Source organism: Anopheles gambiae, chromosome 2 (assembly GCF_943734735.2).
Source record: "Anopheles gambiae chromosome 2, idAnoGambNW_F1_1, whole genome shotgun sequence".
NCBI classification, from domain to species: domain Eukaryota; kingdom Metazoa; phylum Arthropoda; class Insecta; order Diptera; family Culicidae; genus Anopheles; species Anopheles gambiae.
In genome coordinates, this window is record NC_064601.1 from 7,482,986 (window position 1) to 7,499,032 (window position 16,047).

Below are 16,047 nucleotides of genomic sequence, written 5' to 3' on the forward strand. Positions count from 1 at the left end.
GACGACTCGTAGCCCGAAACGCACCGCGCACCAATCGGTAATCGGCTTTGCGCTTTATATAAAACACAAATTGCGCTACAAATAAAGCGTGCCTCGCAATGGTGATTCAATTTCGCGGCCCAAAACCACAGGTCGCCAGGGGAACACTCTGCCACCTGCGCCACCGTTTCAGACCAAAAGCTAGACCGTGGGCTTGCAGGAGTCACAATTCTATTTCGGGTTGCAATTTTTGCAATACGCGCGCATTAAACAAACTCTCGATTAGGCTCTCGCCAGCTCCTGGCGCGTACGTCCCGATTTGGGGCGAAGGTTGACCGAAAGGGGTTGTGCAAATGCTATTTGTTTAAATTAAGTCGAAAAGCTAAAGCTTCTTTGCAAATGGGCGTTTGCAGGACGGTGTTGTTGAGCAATTTTCAATACGTCGTAGTTGTTTGGCGAAGGAATGTATCAATATTTCAATTACTGATTTACATCGCTCTTCCAACAATGCACAGGACTGACCCAATGCGGTGCCTGGGGATGTTTCGACGAGTTTAACCGTATCGATATCTCCGTGCTGAGTGTCATCTCTACCCAGCTGCAAACGATTAAGACGGCGCTCGTGTGCCGCGTCAAAACATTCATGGTAAGTGTTTTAAAGTCTGGTGTAATCTTTTCCTCCTAATGCTTCCAGTGGTGTGCTCTTTGGATCGAAGTCGAAGTCGTGGATCTAACTCCGGCTATTGTTAGTCCGATTTTGACATCATCCGGAGTCGTCCAGAGTCGGTTCGAGTCGGCCGAAGTTGGCCGGTGCAATTTATGTATGATCAGGCATATCATATTGTGGTGGACTCTTGACGACTCCGGTTGACTCAGGATGACTTACACTTCGGATGACTGTGAGCGATTTCGGACGGCTCCAGACGATTTTAACTGGCTCCGGATAATGCTGGGCGGACTTACCTTCCAGAGCCGGTTCAGAAATGTTCAAACTCGGATCGGAGTCGACTCTGAATTTTTGTAACTTTGCCCTACTTTGCCCAACAATAATGCCTCCCACCATCATCACACGCCTCTGTTTCTTTCCAGTTTGAGGGCAACGAGATCAATCTCGATCCCAAGGTCGGCATCTTCATTACGATGAACCCGGGCTATGCCGGGCGCACGGAGCTGCCCGAATCGGTGAAGGCCCTGTTCCGGCCCGTGACCTGTATCATGCCCGATCTGGAGCTGATCTGCATGATATCGCTCTTCTCGGACGGCTTCATCACGGCCAAGGTGCTGGCGAAGAAGATGACCGTGCTGTACAAGATGGCGCGCGAGCAGCTGTCCAAGCAGTATCACTACGACTGGGGCCTTCGATCGCTCAACGCTGTGCTGCGGATGGCCGGCGTGAACAAGCGCAAATCGCCCGAAATTTCGGAAGCTGCCACCCTGATGCGCACGCTGTTCGACATGAACTTTCCCAAGTTTGTGTTTGACGATGTGCCACTGTTTATGGGGCTTATAAAGGTAAGCCCGGCGGTGGGCATGATTTTAAAACAAACCTGATTGACATTTAATAACAATGACACCACGCGTCACTCCGCAGGACCTATTTCCCGGCGTAGATTATCCCCGCGTGGGCTACCCGGACTTTAACGAAGCGGTGAAGGAGGTGCTTTTAGCTGATGGATTCATCATCATTCAGAAACAGGTGTGTGTGTGTGTGATTGAGCAACATTTAATTAGCATATTCATGACGGCTGCATCCGTTCATTCGGCAGATGGACAAGGTGCAGCAACTGTACGAAACGATGATGACTCGCCATTCCACGATGGTGGTCGGTCCGACCGGCGGTGGCAAAACGGTCGTAATCAACACGCTGATAAAAGCGCAAACCAACATGGGACTGCCGACGAAATGTACCGTGCTGAATCCAAAGGTAAGAAAATGGCATTCAAATCGTATGCACTGTAGTTGAGAGGTTTTTTTTGTTGAAAACTTTACAAATGTAACATTAGTTCTTTGCATAACAAAATGGAATATCCCTTGCTATGGCGCTGCTTTTTTTGTTTTTGACTCTGTTTGAATCTGCATGTGTGTTTGGTAAAAGATCAAAAGCGACGACCATTGGCAGTGGAACCAATCTCTTTTTTTTTTGTTACACGTTCTGATGCTTTAACCATTCAAAAGAGCTATGCCCATCTTTCGCACCACACCAATCGACCGCCGATGTGTGTTCAAAGAACTTGAGCATGCCAATATCGGCTAATGGGCAAGCTTTGCCAAGTCGTCGGTCCACGAGCGTTTGAAATTGTTTGCATCTACACCGATGGTCGGTGTTGAAAAATGCATTGCGAACCCTCGCTTTCTCTCCTCATTTAGTCCGGCATGCCCAGGAACGGTGCTGCAAATAATCGTTATCTTGCAATTGGGTACGCAAAGATAAGCTCTTTGTGCGATTGGATCCATCGGGATGCACTTTCCCGAATAGTCAATCCAATTTTGCCAACCGAATCGATCGATCCAGCGGCCTGCCTGCCTGCGGGGCAAACCAATACCCACGATGGCAGAGACCCAACCCGTTCTAAGCAAACTCACGTATAAATTAACGTTCTGTACCCTGCCCGGTCGTATCCTAGGCAGCCGACAAAAAACCAGCCATTTTTGGGGTAAAAAGTTACGACCTCCGCTGCTCCGCTCACCCCATCCGGAATCTCAGATGATGGCGGTACGTCGGATGCCGGTGAAATCGATGCTTTTCTCTTGAATAGAGCCGTAACATGTGCAATACAAGGCAACATTGCGAAATAGGCAACAGCAATAGAGATACCTTCGTTTGGTTGCTTTTTGCTCTTCCTGCTCCAAAAATGAGTTAGTAGATTGGATGGATTTATTTCGTTTTTTTCCCTCCTACTCGTTTTGCAAATGTTCTAAATATTGAATATGTGGTGATGAAACCTTTCACAGTCGAGCTGCCGGCCCAGAGTGAATTTCAATCATAGGAAACGAGGGTCCTCTATCCGATTCCCCCATCCGGTGGTCTATATTTTTAATATCCTTTTCACAAAAATACATACCCTTTTTTTGGCCCGTTGCAGGCTTGCTCGGTGATAGAGCTGTACGGATTTCTCGATCCGAGTACGCGCGACTGGGTCGATGGATTGTTCTCCAACATTTTCCGCGAGATGAATAAACCCACTGACCGCGATGTAAGTATCAGTTTCCGTGCTCTATTGATTCGTTTCCCTGCCGTAAGATCCACGCTGCCCGTGGTTCAACCAGAGGAGAGCTCGACTAATGAAAACCGCACATGCTTTTGCACCCCATTCCACGTTTCCAGGAACGGCGTTACGTTTGCTTCGACGGGGACGTCGATGCGCTCTGGATCGAGAACATGAACTCCGTCATGGATGACAACAAACTGCTGACGCTGGCGAACGGCGAGCGCATCCGGCTGAATAGCTACTGTGCGCTGCTGTTTGAAGTTGGTGACCTGGCCTACGCTTCGCCGGCGACCGTTTCCCGGGCCGGCATGGTGTACCTGGATCCGAAAAATCTCGGCTACGTGTGCTACTGGGAGCGGTGGCTGAAGGGGCGCTACCTGGAGGAGCAGGAGATGCTGCAGAAAACGTTCAGCGCGCTCATTCCCGCCGCGATCGATTACATCCTCGAGGGTGTCGATGGCAACAATCAGGAGGATCCGCTCGAGCTGGTCATTCACCAGACGAACCTGAACATGGTGGTGCAGCTGTGCCAGTTTTACGACGCATTGTTTCCGATGAAAACTTCCGCCTGCCCGCACGAGGAGGACGTGGTGGAGTGTGGCTTTGTGCAGTGTGTGTACCTGTCGCTCGGGGCCGCCCTGCTCGAGGAGTCGCGCATCCGGTTCGATGGGTTCGTCAAGCGAAACCTCGAAATGATTGCGGCCGAGGATACGCGCGAAAGTCCCGCCACAACGGGCCAGTTGCCCACGGTGAAGCCGACGCTGTTCGATTACTTCTTCGACATCGAGCGCAAGCAGTGGCTGGCCTGGGAGTGGGTAATTCCGGGCTATGTGCATGATGCGACGCTGCACTTTAGCGACATCTTGGTGCCGACGATGGACACGATGAAGATTGAAAAAATATTGGATCTCATGAATAGGGTCAGAAAATTACCAAGAAGTAGTCTTAACATTTAGCGAAATGTGTTTGTACCTCTTTGATATTTATCGACAGGTTCGTCGTCCGGTCGTTCTGGTGGGCGATCCTGGCACTTCCAAGACGGCAGTAATATCCCACTTTTTGCGCCACCTAAACCGCGACTCGTTCGTCGTGCTCAACATAAACTTCTCCTCCCGCACGTCCTCGATGGATGTGCAGAAGACCATCGAGGCGGCGGTGGAAAAGCGCACGAAGGATATCTTTGGCCCGCCGGTCGGCAAGAAGCTGGTCACCTTCATCGACGACATGAACATGCCGCAGGTGGACAACTACGGCACGCAGCAACCGATCGCGCTGCTGAAGCTGCTGCTAGAGAAGGAGGGCATGTTCGATCGCACCAAGGATTTGAGCTGGAAGAAGTTCAAAGATATGTGTAAGTGATGGCTGGCAATGAACTGCAATATGAGGGGATTTTAATTAGGATATTCCAAAAATCTCCTTCCCCAGCGTTCCTTGCCGCAATGGGCCGTGCCGGAGGAGGACGCAACGAGGTGGATTCACGCTTCATCTCGATGTTCTCCGTGATCAACATCATCTTTCCGAACGACAGCACACTGCGCCACATCTACGCCTCGATCCTGAAGGGGCACCTGGAACCGTTCGCACCGGATCTGGGCGACAACGCGGACAAGCTGATCGAGATGACGCTGGCCCTGTTCAAAACGCTCGTCACCAAGCTGCCGCCGACGCCCTCCAAATTCCACTACATCTTCAACATGAAGGATCTGTCGCGCATCTTCGCCGGGCTGCTGCAGATCCATCCGAGCTTCTTCAAGGAAACGCGCCACCTGGTCCGGGTGTGGCGCAACGAGTTCGCGCGCGTCATCTGCGATCGATTAATCAACGAGCAGGATCAACAGTTTATGGAGCAGCAGCTGGGCGAGCAGATAATGGAACAGTTTCCCATACCGCGCAGCTTCCGGCACACGGTGCAGATGGAACCGGCCCAGCAGCAGCAGCAGCTGCTGCAGGAGGGCCGGCTGGAGTCGCGCATCAAGAGCGCCGTGGTGGAGCTGTCCGTTGCGCAGTACGCGCTGCGGGATCCGCTACTGTTTGGCGACTATCGCAACGCGGTCAACCCGGCCGAGGAGCGCTACTACGAGGATTTGCTCGACTACGAGGCGATCTACTTCCTGTTCCAGGAGATACTGATGGAGTACTGCGAGCAGCGGGGCAAGATGAATCTGGTGCTGTTTGAGGACTGTCTCGAGCATCTGACGCGCGTCCATCGCACACTGCGTATGCATCGGTAAGGCGTCTTTGTGGAATTGATTGGATTTAACCCTCTAACGTTGTGTCCTAATCTATTCCACAGCGGGCACGTCATGCTGGTCGGTATCGGTGGCTCCGGCAAGCAAAGCATTACCCGGCTGGCGGCGTTCGCGGCCGGCTGTGAAATCTTCGAAATCGTGCTCAGCCGCGGCTACAACGAGACCTCGTTCCGGGAGGATCTGAAAACGCTCTTCCTGCAGGTCGGCGTGCGGAACGTGAAAACATGCTTCATCTTTAAGGCGGCCCAAGTAAGTCGGTCGGGTTCTGGGGGAGGGGGGGGGGGCAGTGTGCTTCCCCACTCCGTTGTACCGCTGCTGTACTTTTCAATTTCAATGTTTGCCTTTCTTCCTGCCGCTTTAATTCATTTCCTCGCGCCTCAACACCATGTGATCCCGCCCCTCGAACGGTCCACCACCATCATCAGATTGCGGAAGAAGGATTTCTGGAGTTCATAAATAATATTTTAACCACTGGCATGGTGCCAGCAATGTTTACCGACGACGAAAAGGATCAGATAATTGGTCAGTGCCGCGGTGCGGCCCAGGAGCATGGCTACGCGCCCAGCAAGTAGGTTCCCGGGGCGGGTTGGTATTTATTACGCTGGCTGAACTTTTTCACGCAGCTGCCGGGTATGCGTGGTTTATTGGCTTCGTGTACGCGCCACCGAGGAGGAAGCCTGTAGCTGGCTGGACTCCTCCCGGTTCCTCCCCTCGCATCCTCGCGTTTGTTTTCCGGCACGCCATTTTAAATCCATTTATCGCATCGCTCATCCCGGGCAAGCGTCGTGTCTGTATTTTCCCCCCTTCTCTTACCCTTCCCACTTCCGACAGGGATGGCGTTTGGTCGTTTTTCCTCGAGCGGGCCGTGCGCAATCTGCACGTCGTGCTGTGCATGTCGCCCGAGGGTGACGCACTCCGCAACCGGTGCCGCAACTTCCCCGGCCTGGTCGGCAGCACCACGATCGATTGGGTGTTTCCCTGGCCCCAGCAGGCGCTGTTTGCCGTGGCGAAGGTGTTCCTCACGGACCATCCGAAGGTAGGTAGAAACTGCAATCGGAACAAAACCCTGCTACGAACTCATTTGGGCCACGCGTGTTTGATTTGTCTGTAATTTCCCAGATCCCGGAAAGCTATCGAGAACCAATCATCGCCCATATCGTGCACGTCCATCAGTCGCTCAAGGGCTACAATATGCAGTATCTGATGAAGTTACGGCGAAAGAACTTCGTTACGCCGAAGCACTATCTCGATTTCATCAATACCTACTTGAAGCTGATCGGTAAGTAAGAGCAGCCGAGCATATCTTGCTTCGAGTCGAGTGCCACAAATGTCTTGCAAAACTGGCATCAATTACTATTCATGCTCTCCGGTACGCTTGTTGCGGAAAGTTGTGTGGTGGTGGAGAAGGTGGGAAGCAACATTTAACCTCGAAAGCGATTCCAATTTTTTTTTCCTGGTACTGATATAATGTGCGCACGCAAAGAATGAACTCGACGGAAACACCCATATCAATTTGTTGCCATGGCAAAGCTTGGGAAGATTCGGCGTCTTCCTCCTTTGCCTTCTGTGCTGTCATCCGCACCGTTCGGCATCCGTAACGCTGTCCATCAAATGTCTCATCGCTCAGTCAACCGTCTACCGTTCGAGTGTCTTATGACGTCGGAGAGCAGCAGCAACAACAAAAAAAAAGAAAGAAACCGAGAACCCAATTCTAGGTGCCTTTTCCCGGAGCACGCTCATTCTGCCGTAACGTGGCGAGCGTGTTTTGCGTGGTCCATAATTAATTAGCACAGCATTATCCGGAATAATCGATCAATGCCTCGGTTGCCAGCCTGGGGCGACCGAGATGAAGCACCCGGTGTGTGTGTCTGTTCAGCCCGGTTTTAGCCCGGTTCGACCACCGGGGGGAGGCTTCCGGTTTAGCCGCACCAGAAGTGTGTACGGCTGGTAAGAGCTTAGTCACATCAAGCAGAAACACTAATATGTGCCCACCGGCCGCGTCTTGCATGCAGCCGAATCTGTGGGGCTCGGATACCATGGGCCACCGATTGGTGTGTTGCGCAACACCTACCACCGTAATATCTGTGTGTGTGTGTGTGTGTGTGTGTGTGTGTGTGTGTGTGTGTGTGTGTGTGTGGTGGCATGGGTTTTTATTTTTATTTTTCATCCTTCGATGGGTTTTCCGCCCGGATGTCACTGTTTGCTGGGCCGGGAGGGATGGTGGGGACGTGTGGTGAGTGGGAAATTGAGAAGCGTAAAAGTAGGCCCACTCTGCACGGGCCTATCGGTAAGTCGTCGGTCCTCGGCTAAGAAGGTACGGGCCGGATAGCCGACGAGCGCATCATCCCGGTCGGGTCTGTGAGTGTGTTCCCGCCCGATACGGTTACACTGGAAAAGGGCACCAGAGCTGGCATCGGATGGGAGATCCGATGCTACGATCCAAGCCAAGTGGACGAGCCTGGTGCGAGGTGTGAGAAGAAAATAAATATAATATACAGTGTTCCTGGGAAAAAAAACCGGTACCGATAGAGACAGAGAGAAAGTGGGAGCCCGCAGCCCGGGGAAAAGACCGGGCGAAAACCCCACTCTCTATAGCTAAATAAATGTTCATCTTTCATTTTCAATTTGTCACGCTTCGCCAGAGGAGAAAGATAATTTCATCATGCAACAGTGCTCCCGACTATCGGACGGCATCGAGAAAATTAATGAAGCCTCACTTCAGATCGATCAATTGAGCATCATCGTGGAGGAGCAGCGGAAAAATGTCATCGAAGCGGCGGACCGTTGTGAATCGATGCTGGCGGGAATTGAGACATGTAAGTGTGGGGTGTAAAAGGAAGAAGAAGAAAAACCCCTCCGCGTTGGGTTCTTTCTCCAATGTTTTGGTTTGTTCGTGCGCGGTGGATGTGTTTTCGAGGAAATTGGAAACGCATTTATCGCCAAATCCTTGGGGAGCTTGGTCGGGTGTGGTTTTATCGCAAAACCCGTACTTCCTGATGACACGGTTATTTCTTCCGTCCGCTTCCAGCGACCGAAAAGGCCAACGTGAAGAAGCTGGAAGCGTCCGAGAAATCGGTCGAGGTGGAGCAGCAGAAGAAAATCATCACCGTCGAAAAGGCGGAAGCGGAGGAGGCGCTGGCGGCCGCCCTGCCCGCCCTGGAGGTGGCCCGGCTGGCCCTGTCGGATCTGGACAAGTCGGACATTACGGAGATACGCAGCTTCGCCACGCCGCCCGAACCGGTGCAGGTGGTGTGTGAGTGCGTTGCCATCATTAAGGGGTTCAAGGAAATCTCGTGGAAGACGGCGAAAGGCATGATGTCGGAGGGCAACTTTTTGCGCAGCCTGCAGGAGCTGGACTGTGACGCCATCACGCAGAAGCAGGTCGCAACGGTGCGAGCCAACATGAAGGTAAGCGGGGTGCTCTAACTGCGTTCAATATTAACAGTATAACATCCCATCGGTTGTTCATCCTCCCTCCCCGTCTCCAGAGATCGCAAAAGTTGGACGAAATGCAGAGCATCTCGAAGGCCGGCTACGGGCTGCTCAAGTTTGTCCGTGCCGTGCTCGGCTATTGCGACGTGTTTAAGGAGATCAAGCCGAAGAAGGACCGGGTCGCGTTCCTCGAGTCGGAGCTGAACGGCCAGATACGGCTGCTGGTGCGGCTGACGAACGAGATCGGCAAGCTGGAGAACGAGCTGGCCGAGCTGAACAGCAAGTACGCGAACGCCATCAAGGAGAAGCAGATGCTGCAGGAAATGATGGAGCAGGCCGAGCGGCGGCTGCTCGCCGCGGACAAGCTGATATCCGGCCTCAGCTCCGAGCGCGACCGGTGGGTGATCGATCTCGGCAAGCTGCAGATCGAGCGCACGAAAGTGATCGGAAACGCGCTGCTGTCCGCCTCGTTCCTCGCCTACATGGGGCCCTTCTCGTGGGAGTTCCGGAAGGCGATTCTCTTCGACGATTGGCTGGCGCACGTGGTGCAGCAGGCAGTGCCGTTCACCGAGCCGTACCGCGTCAACGGCAGCCTGTCGAGCGATCTGGAGCAGAGCACGTGGGCCTCGGAGGGGCTGCCACCGGACGAGCTGTCCATACAGAACGGCATCCTGACGACCCGGGCGTCCCGGTTTCCGCTCTGCATCGATCCGCAGCAGCAGGCGCTGTCGTGGATAAGGAAGCGCGAAGCGCCCAACAACCTGAAGACGCTCTCGTTCAACGACAAGGACTTCCTGAAGCAGCTCGAGATGGCCATCAAGTACGGGACGCCGGTGCTGTTTCAGGATGTGGACGACTACATCGACCCGGTCATAGACAACGTGCTGGAGCGGAACGTGCGGGTGCAGGCGGGGCGGCAGATCGTCGTGATCGGCGACAAGGAGGTGGACGTGGACGCCAACTTCCGCCTGTACCTCACGACCAAGCTGGCCAACCCGAACTTTGATCCGGCAGTGTACGCGAAGGCGCAGGTCATCAACTACACCGTGACGGTGAGCGGGCTGGAAGACCAGCTGCTGAGTGTGGTGGTGCGCGCGGAGCGGGCCGACCTGGAGGAGCAGCGCGAAACGCTGATTGCCGAGACGAGTGCGAACAAGGCGCTGCTGCAGAATCTCGAGGACTCGCTGCTGCGCGAGCTCGCCACCTCGACCGGGAACATGCTGGACAACGTGGAGCTGGTGACGACGCTCGAAAGCACCAAAGAGAAGGCGGCCGAGGTGTCGCAAAAGATTGTGCTGGCCGAGCAGACGTCCAAGGAGATCGATCAGCTGCGCAACGGGTACCGGCTGGCGGCCCAGCGCGGCGCCATCCTGTACTTTGTGCTGTCGGACATGGCCGCGGTCAATGCGATGTACCAGTACTCGCTCAACTCGTACCTGGAGGTGTTCAGCTTCTCGCTGCGCAAGGCCGTGCCGGACAATACGCTGTCGAAGCGGCTGGACAACATCATCAACACGCTGACGCGGAACGTGTACGAGTACGGGTGCATTGGGATTTTCGAGAAGCACAAGCTGCTGTACTCGTTCCAGATTACGATCAAACTGGAGCAGAACCGGGGCACCTTGTCCCAGGCGGAGGTCGACTTCTTCATCAAGGGGAAGGTGTCGCTGGAGAAAACGGACCGCGCCTGCCCGGTGACCTGGATCAGCGAGAAGGGCTGGCAGGATATAGTGATGCTGGGGGAAATGTTTCCGGACAAGTTTGGCGACCTGCCGAGCCACATCGAGCGCAACATTTACGAGTGGAGTAGCGTAAGTTTGCTTGGGTGTGGGACGTGATGAAGATGACGGAAAACTTACTTGTTATTCTTTTTCCCAGTGGTATGATCTCGACGATGCTGTGGGTTATGAGTATCCTGGCAATTTTGAAGAGCGCATGTCACCGTACGATGTAGGTCTCCCAGTGCCCTGTGTGTCTCCCCTAGTGTCCGCTTTAATTTCTTCACACTTGTTTCGCTTTGTTTCACTCTCACCCGTTCCACGACAGCACCTGCTGCTGATGAGATGCCTGCGGGTGGACCGGGTGTACCGGATGCTGAACAACTACGTCGCGCAAACGATGGGCGAAGAGTTTATCACGCCGCCGATACTAAGCTTCGACTCCATCTACGAGCAGTCGACCGCGTCCACGCCCGTCGTCTTCATCCTGAGCCCCGGGTCCGACCCAACCTCCGACCTGATGAAGCTGGCCGACCGGTGCGGCTTCGGGGGCACCAAATTCAAACACATCTCGCTCGGCCAGGGCCAGGAGGGGGCGGCCCTCCGGCTGCTGTACGCCGCCCTCGACCAGGGCCAGTGGCTGATGCTGCAGAACGGCCACCTGCTGATCAGCTTCATCAAAACGCTGGAGAAAATCATCGACTCGATCGAAAAGCCGCACCCGGACTTTCGGCTCTGGATAACGACCGACGCCACGCCCACGTTCCCCATCGGCATACTGCAAAAGTCGCTGAAAGTCGTTACCGAGCCGCCGAACGGGCTGAAGATGAATCTGCGGGCGACCTTCTTCAAACTTCGCCAGCAAACGCTCGACTCGTGCAGCCACGCCGCCTTCAAACCGCTGGCGTACGTGCTGGCGTTCTTCCACGCCGTGCTACAGGTATGTTCCAGTGTGTGTGTGTTTTTTTGGGTTGGGTTGGGGGTGTTTGGAGACGCAAGCGATGGATTTAGACCATGAACGCTCCGCAGGTTAGCAGCAGCAGCAGCCATTGCCATGCACACATCAGCGAAATCTGCTCCCAGCATTCCTTGGTGCTAGCAAGTGAGATGTAAATTTTATCCTCTCCTCCATCCCTGGTTCCTTCCCTGGCTGCTGTAATGCTCCTCATGAATAATAAGAGTCGTGATTTTTTGCCATCACTCTTTCATCTCCACAAATCCTCCAAATCAGATAAGGGGGGCGCACATATTCTCCTGCGAGGCGAACTGCCGTGGGTTAAACGAAGGATATGATGGGGCAAGTGTGTAAGCTTTGCCAGCGTGCCGCGCGACGATGGCAAACTGCAATCGTGCACTTTGCTGCGCTCCTTTTCTCTCCGCAGAGCTTCCCCATCCACGGTGCAGTTATTCATGCAAATGATTCACTGTTTAGAGAAGAGGTGGAGGTGCATAAGAAGTAGCAGAAGGCAACCAATGGAAGTAAAGAAAATAAAACACACACACTCGGCAGCAAAAACGAAGTAAATCTATGGAAATCTTTTGAAGTTATGATGCACATGATCGTCGGATGATGGCTAGAGCGTAGTCTGGAGGTGGTCTCTCCCATCAACAATCCTTATCATTACGCAAATGCACTCCCATCGAAAAGTACCTGAGGGATTTCTGGAGTAGCTCATCATTTAGTTCGGGGTTTATTTTGCATTTCTTTTTCCCTCGGAGCGCATATGAGGCGCATTATTCGAATGCACAAAGCGGACTGTGTTGTATGATTTTTTTCCCGCTCTGGTGGATTTGGATTGTAATATTCCCAACTTTGTGCGTATCCTTTTTTGTCCACCCAGGAGCGAAGAAAGTACGGCAAGCTGGGCTGGAACATTTGCTACGACTTCAACGAGTCCGACTTCAACGTGTGTCTGCAGATACTGGACACGTACCTGACGAAGGCGGTGGACTCGCGCGACAGCCGCATGCCGTGGAACAGCCTGAAATATTTAATTGGAGAAGTATGGTTTTGTATTTTGTAATCATACGTTTGGTGTACAATAACTGATTGCCGGCATCGCTTACCAGGTAATGTACGGCGGTCGGGTCATCGATGACTTTGATCGGCGCGTCGTGAAAACGTACATGGACGAGTACATGGGCGACTTCCTGTTCGATACGTTCCAGCCGTTCAACTTTTACGCGGACGACTCGTTCACGTACGCACCGATTGCCGCGCCCAATCGGGACGAGTTTATCGGTAAGAGCGCAAAGAACACTCGTCCTCCATTGTTCCTGAAATCACACACCCTGTGTGTGCGTGTGTTTGGTTTTGGTTTATAATTTCCAGCGTCGATCGATAAGCTCCCACTCAACAATACGCCGGAAGTGTTTGGTTTGCATTCGAACGCCGAGATCGGTTACTATACGACGGCGGTGCGGGAGACCTGGGCGCACCTGATTGATTTGCAGCCACAGACCGGTAAGTAGGGTGCACTGTGGGGGGGTAGTTGATGGGGAGCTTAGGGAAATTAATTCACACGGTTGCATAGTTTCAACCGTGGGTGTGGTACTTTGCCGCCGTTTGCGGTGAATAGGACGTTATTGACGGTCGAGTGTTTTAGACAGTGCGCGGTGTTATTAATATTTTTAAATAAGTTGCTTCAAGAGCGATGAGTTTTCTATTTAAACCTCTCTTTTGTTATGCGGGATAGTTTGCATGGGCGAGCTGTTTGTACTGCCTGTTCCGGAAGAAAATGGTAAGAAGAATCCAAAAACATAGTTTTATTGTGCTCCCAGCCGGGAAGCTTTTATAGTTCATCGCACTGTAGAGTGTACTAACTTTCGCACGGTATCGCACATCGAAGCATATTTTGTTGATTGATGTACAGGCACACTAAAACACACACACACACACACACCTGCACCTGTGAGCCCACATTGGTCCACAAAGTCACTGCACGCTTTCACACGTAGCGCGGGAGTCATCAATCACACACTTGTCGAAAGTCACGGTCTTAGCGCACATGTTTGAAATTTTACGCCTCAACAATGACACAATATGTGGCATAAAACTGGGTTGCAGACCCACCCCATTTTCCCCCTTCCCCCCCCCGCTCCTCCTTTTCTCGCCGTGTAATATGTGCTTCGTCATCTGTGCAGGTGCGGATACGGGCGGCATCAGCCGGGACGAGTTTATCGACCGGGCGGCGGTGGACATACTGAAAAAGCTGCCGAAACCGTTCGATATCTGGCGCGTGAAACGGGCGTACCAGGTCAACATAACGCCCATCTGCGTGGTGCTGCTGCAGGAGCTCGAGCGGTACAACCGGCTGATCCAGCGGATGGAGCACACGCTCCACCAGCTCCGCAAGGCGCTCGCCGGCGAGATCGGCATGGACGCGGTGCTCGACAACGTCGCCCATGCATTATTCAACGGCCAGCTGCCGGATGACTGGCGCAAGCTGGCCCCGGCCACCTGCAAACAGCTCGGCGACTGGATCGAACATTTGCTGGTAAGCTCTTCCCCCCCCCCCACTTCCCATTGCCCCCCAAAGGACAACTTGCCGTCGGATTAATCCCAACTCACTGGCTCGCTCGCTGCAGGGTGCTAATTAAAAAACTGCAAAACTTTGTCCCGCTTGTCCGCGCGCGCGTGTGTGTCAAATTGCTCGTTTTAATTTTGCCACAAAATGATTTTCACCCCCCCCTTCTCCTCTCCCCCCTTTATTTGCACCCGATCCTGATCCTGCTAATGATGGTTTGTCGTGAGAGCAGCGAAGATCACAGCAGTATAAATATTGGTCCGTGTCCGGTGAACCGCTGGTGATGTGGCTGTCCGGGCTGCACATACCGGAAAGTTATTTAACCGCGTTAGTTCAGGTAAATTAAACAAACAGCATATAAATTACAAAACTCACTCTCTCCGATAGTGCTTCCCCCATGTGTGTTGGAGTGGGTGGTGCTGGTGCTGGTGCTGACGCTGGCTAACATTCATTACAGACCCCCGGGAGAAGGGCTGATTGCAGTAATTCGGAACTCTGTGTACGTGCGTAGTGACGATGATGATGATGTAGTGACGGCATTGGTAATAGTTTGTTGGAAGTTATAGAGTAACTGTTTGCAAATATTAGACCCTCCGGTTTGATTGATTGATTGGATTTAAATCATTTAGTATACCCACTTTCCAATCAATATTTGTTAAAATGCGTTTAATGGCACGACTTTTACATGCTTTGATTTGGTATTTGGTTTCATCTGTTGCCCGTGCCACAACGCACTGATGGTGTGGGACTGGTTGAAGCTGAAACTTAACCCAACTTCAAACCCGATTGCTTTCAAACGACTGCTTGCGTAGAACCGTTGTGCGGCGCGGCCATATTAAATTGAAAATATCAATCAGAACCTTCACAACATCAGCAGTGGCAGCATCAAACGGGCCCGGTCTCGATGTGCAACAAACACACATCGCTAATTTAAAACGGCTGCAACAGTTATCGAATTCCTTCTCTTGTGGCCCTATTGGCCCATCGTTCACTGTGCCACCGTCATCATCACCCATCCTTATGTACGATTTGCATATTCATCGCTCAACTGCACAGCCATCACCACAACACCGCCGTACTCCCATCGGATTCCATGGATTTTTCTACTTACCGAGTTCAATTTTCTACTTGCCCCTCAATCGTAACACACACTTATCTTCCCAGATCGCTTGCCGGAAGAACAACTGGCCGCTGGACCGGTCGACGCTCTTCACCTCCGTCACGAGGTTCCAGCGCGAGGACGAAATCGAGGAGCGACCCGAAGCGGTAAATCAATTTGAATTAATCTCTCTTTCTCGACGATTTCATTAGTTTCCGCCTAGATTAGTGGGATACTTTTCCCCGTCTGTCTTCCCCGTGTGTGTGAGAGTGAGTGTCTGTGCGAAAGACACGTAAATCGCGCACCCAGCGCAGACAAGCGCATGCAGAAGATGTTGCGCCCGCGGGGTGGGTTTGGATTGCAATTCGATTAGAAGCGGCCAAGAACTCGTGCGGCTGCTTGGACCCCCCCCCCCCCCCGTCGGTAGCATGACGGGACTATATATTACCCATCCAACGCTGGGTATGCCGATACTCGACTTCCTGCCAGCGCGTTCCAGCGCGTTAGGATTGAATCAAATCACAGATCCCGCAATCCCACACATAGTAGGAGGCTGTGCGAAGCCGGTGGTGCTAAAGACATTTTTCTTGCCACACTTCTGATATCTGTGATTGCAAGTGTGTGTGTGTGTGTGAGAGTGGGTAGCAGTTATATTGGCCACAGGATTGGCTTGGAGGGGATTGGGCGATATTGGTCCGCTCACATCACGGTTTAGGATCACCAGAGGCGGTGCTGATAACTACTACTACTGCTGCTGCACCCTTAATTCAATAAGAGCGTGGCTACATCTTAAGGCTGCGGCGAACCTTCAATTCCACAAATTGAATCCGCTT

The 16,047-nt window shown here is 52.8% G+C and overlaps 1 protein-coding gene across 2 annotated transcripts in view; it reads left to right on the plus strand.

The window, feature by feature from the left end:
• The window catches only part of LOC1281510 (dynein axonemal heavy chain 10), a 39,702-nt gene that overhangs the window by 22,279 nt on the left and 1,376 nt on the right, over positions 1–16,047 (plus strand). The window contains exons 45-68 of one of the 2 annotated variants that reach the window (XM_061647185.1): positions 495–625; positions 1,069–1,491; positions 1,571–1,675; positions 1,746–1,904; positions 3,064–3,174; positions 3,306–4,109; positions 4,183–4,540; positions 4,615–5,416; positions 5,483–5,687; positions 5,864–6,006; positions 6,270–6,474; positions 6,558–6,717; positions 8,081–8,254; positions 8,467–8,846; positions 8,927–10,681; positions 10,749–10,820; positions 10,917–11,528; positions 12,430–12,591; positions 12,659–12,830; positions 12,921–13,052; positions 13,285–13,329; positions 13,733–14,085; positions 14,348–14,452; positions 15,280–15,381. In XM_061647185.1, coding sequence (XP_061503169.1) covers positions 495–625; positions 1,069–1,491; positions 1,571–1,675; positions 1,746–1,904; positions 3,064–3,174; positions 3,306–4,109; positions 4,183–4,540; positions 4,615–5,416; positions 5,483–5,687; positions 5,864–6,006; positions 6,270–6,474; positions 6,558–6,717; positions 8,081–8,254; positions 8,467–8,846; positions 8,927–10,681; positions 10,749–10,820; positions 10,917–11,528; positions 12,430–12,591; positions 12,659–12,830; positions 12,921–13,052; positions 13,285–13,329; positions 13,733–14,085; positions 14,348–14,452; positions 15,280–15,381 — 7,670 coding nt within the window. The remainder of the gene's footprint in view (positions 1–494; positions 626–1,068; positions 1,492–1,570; positions 1,676–1,745; positions 1,905–3,063; positions 3,175–3,305; positions 4,110–4,182; positions 4,541–4,614; positions 5,417–5,482; positions 5,688–5,863; positions 6,007–6,269; positions 6,475–6,557; positions 6,718–8,080; positions 8,255–8,466; positions 8,847–8,926; positions 10,682–10,748; positions 10,821–10,916; positions 11,529–12,429; positions 12,592–12,658; positions 12,831–12,920; positions 13,053–13,284; positions 13,330–13,732; positions 14,086–14,347; positions 14,453–15,279; positions 15,382–16,047) is intronic. The other variant, XM_061647186.1, reaches the window with a different exon arrangement.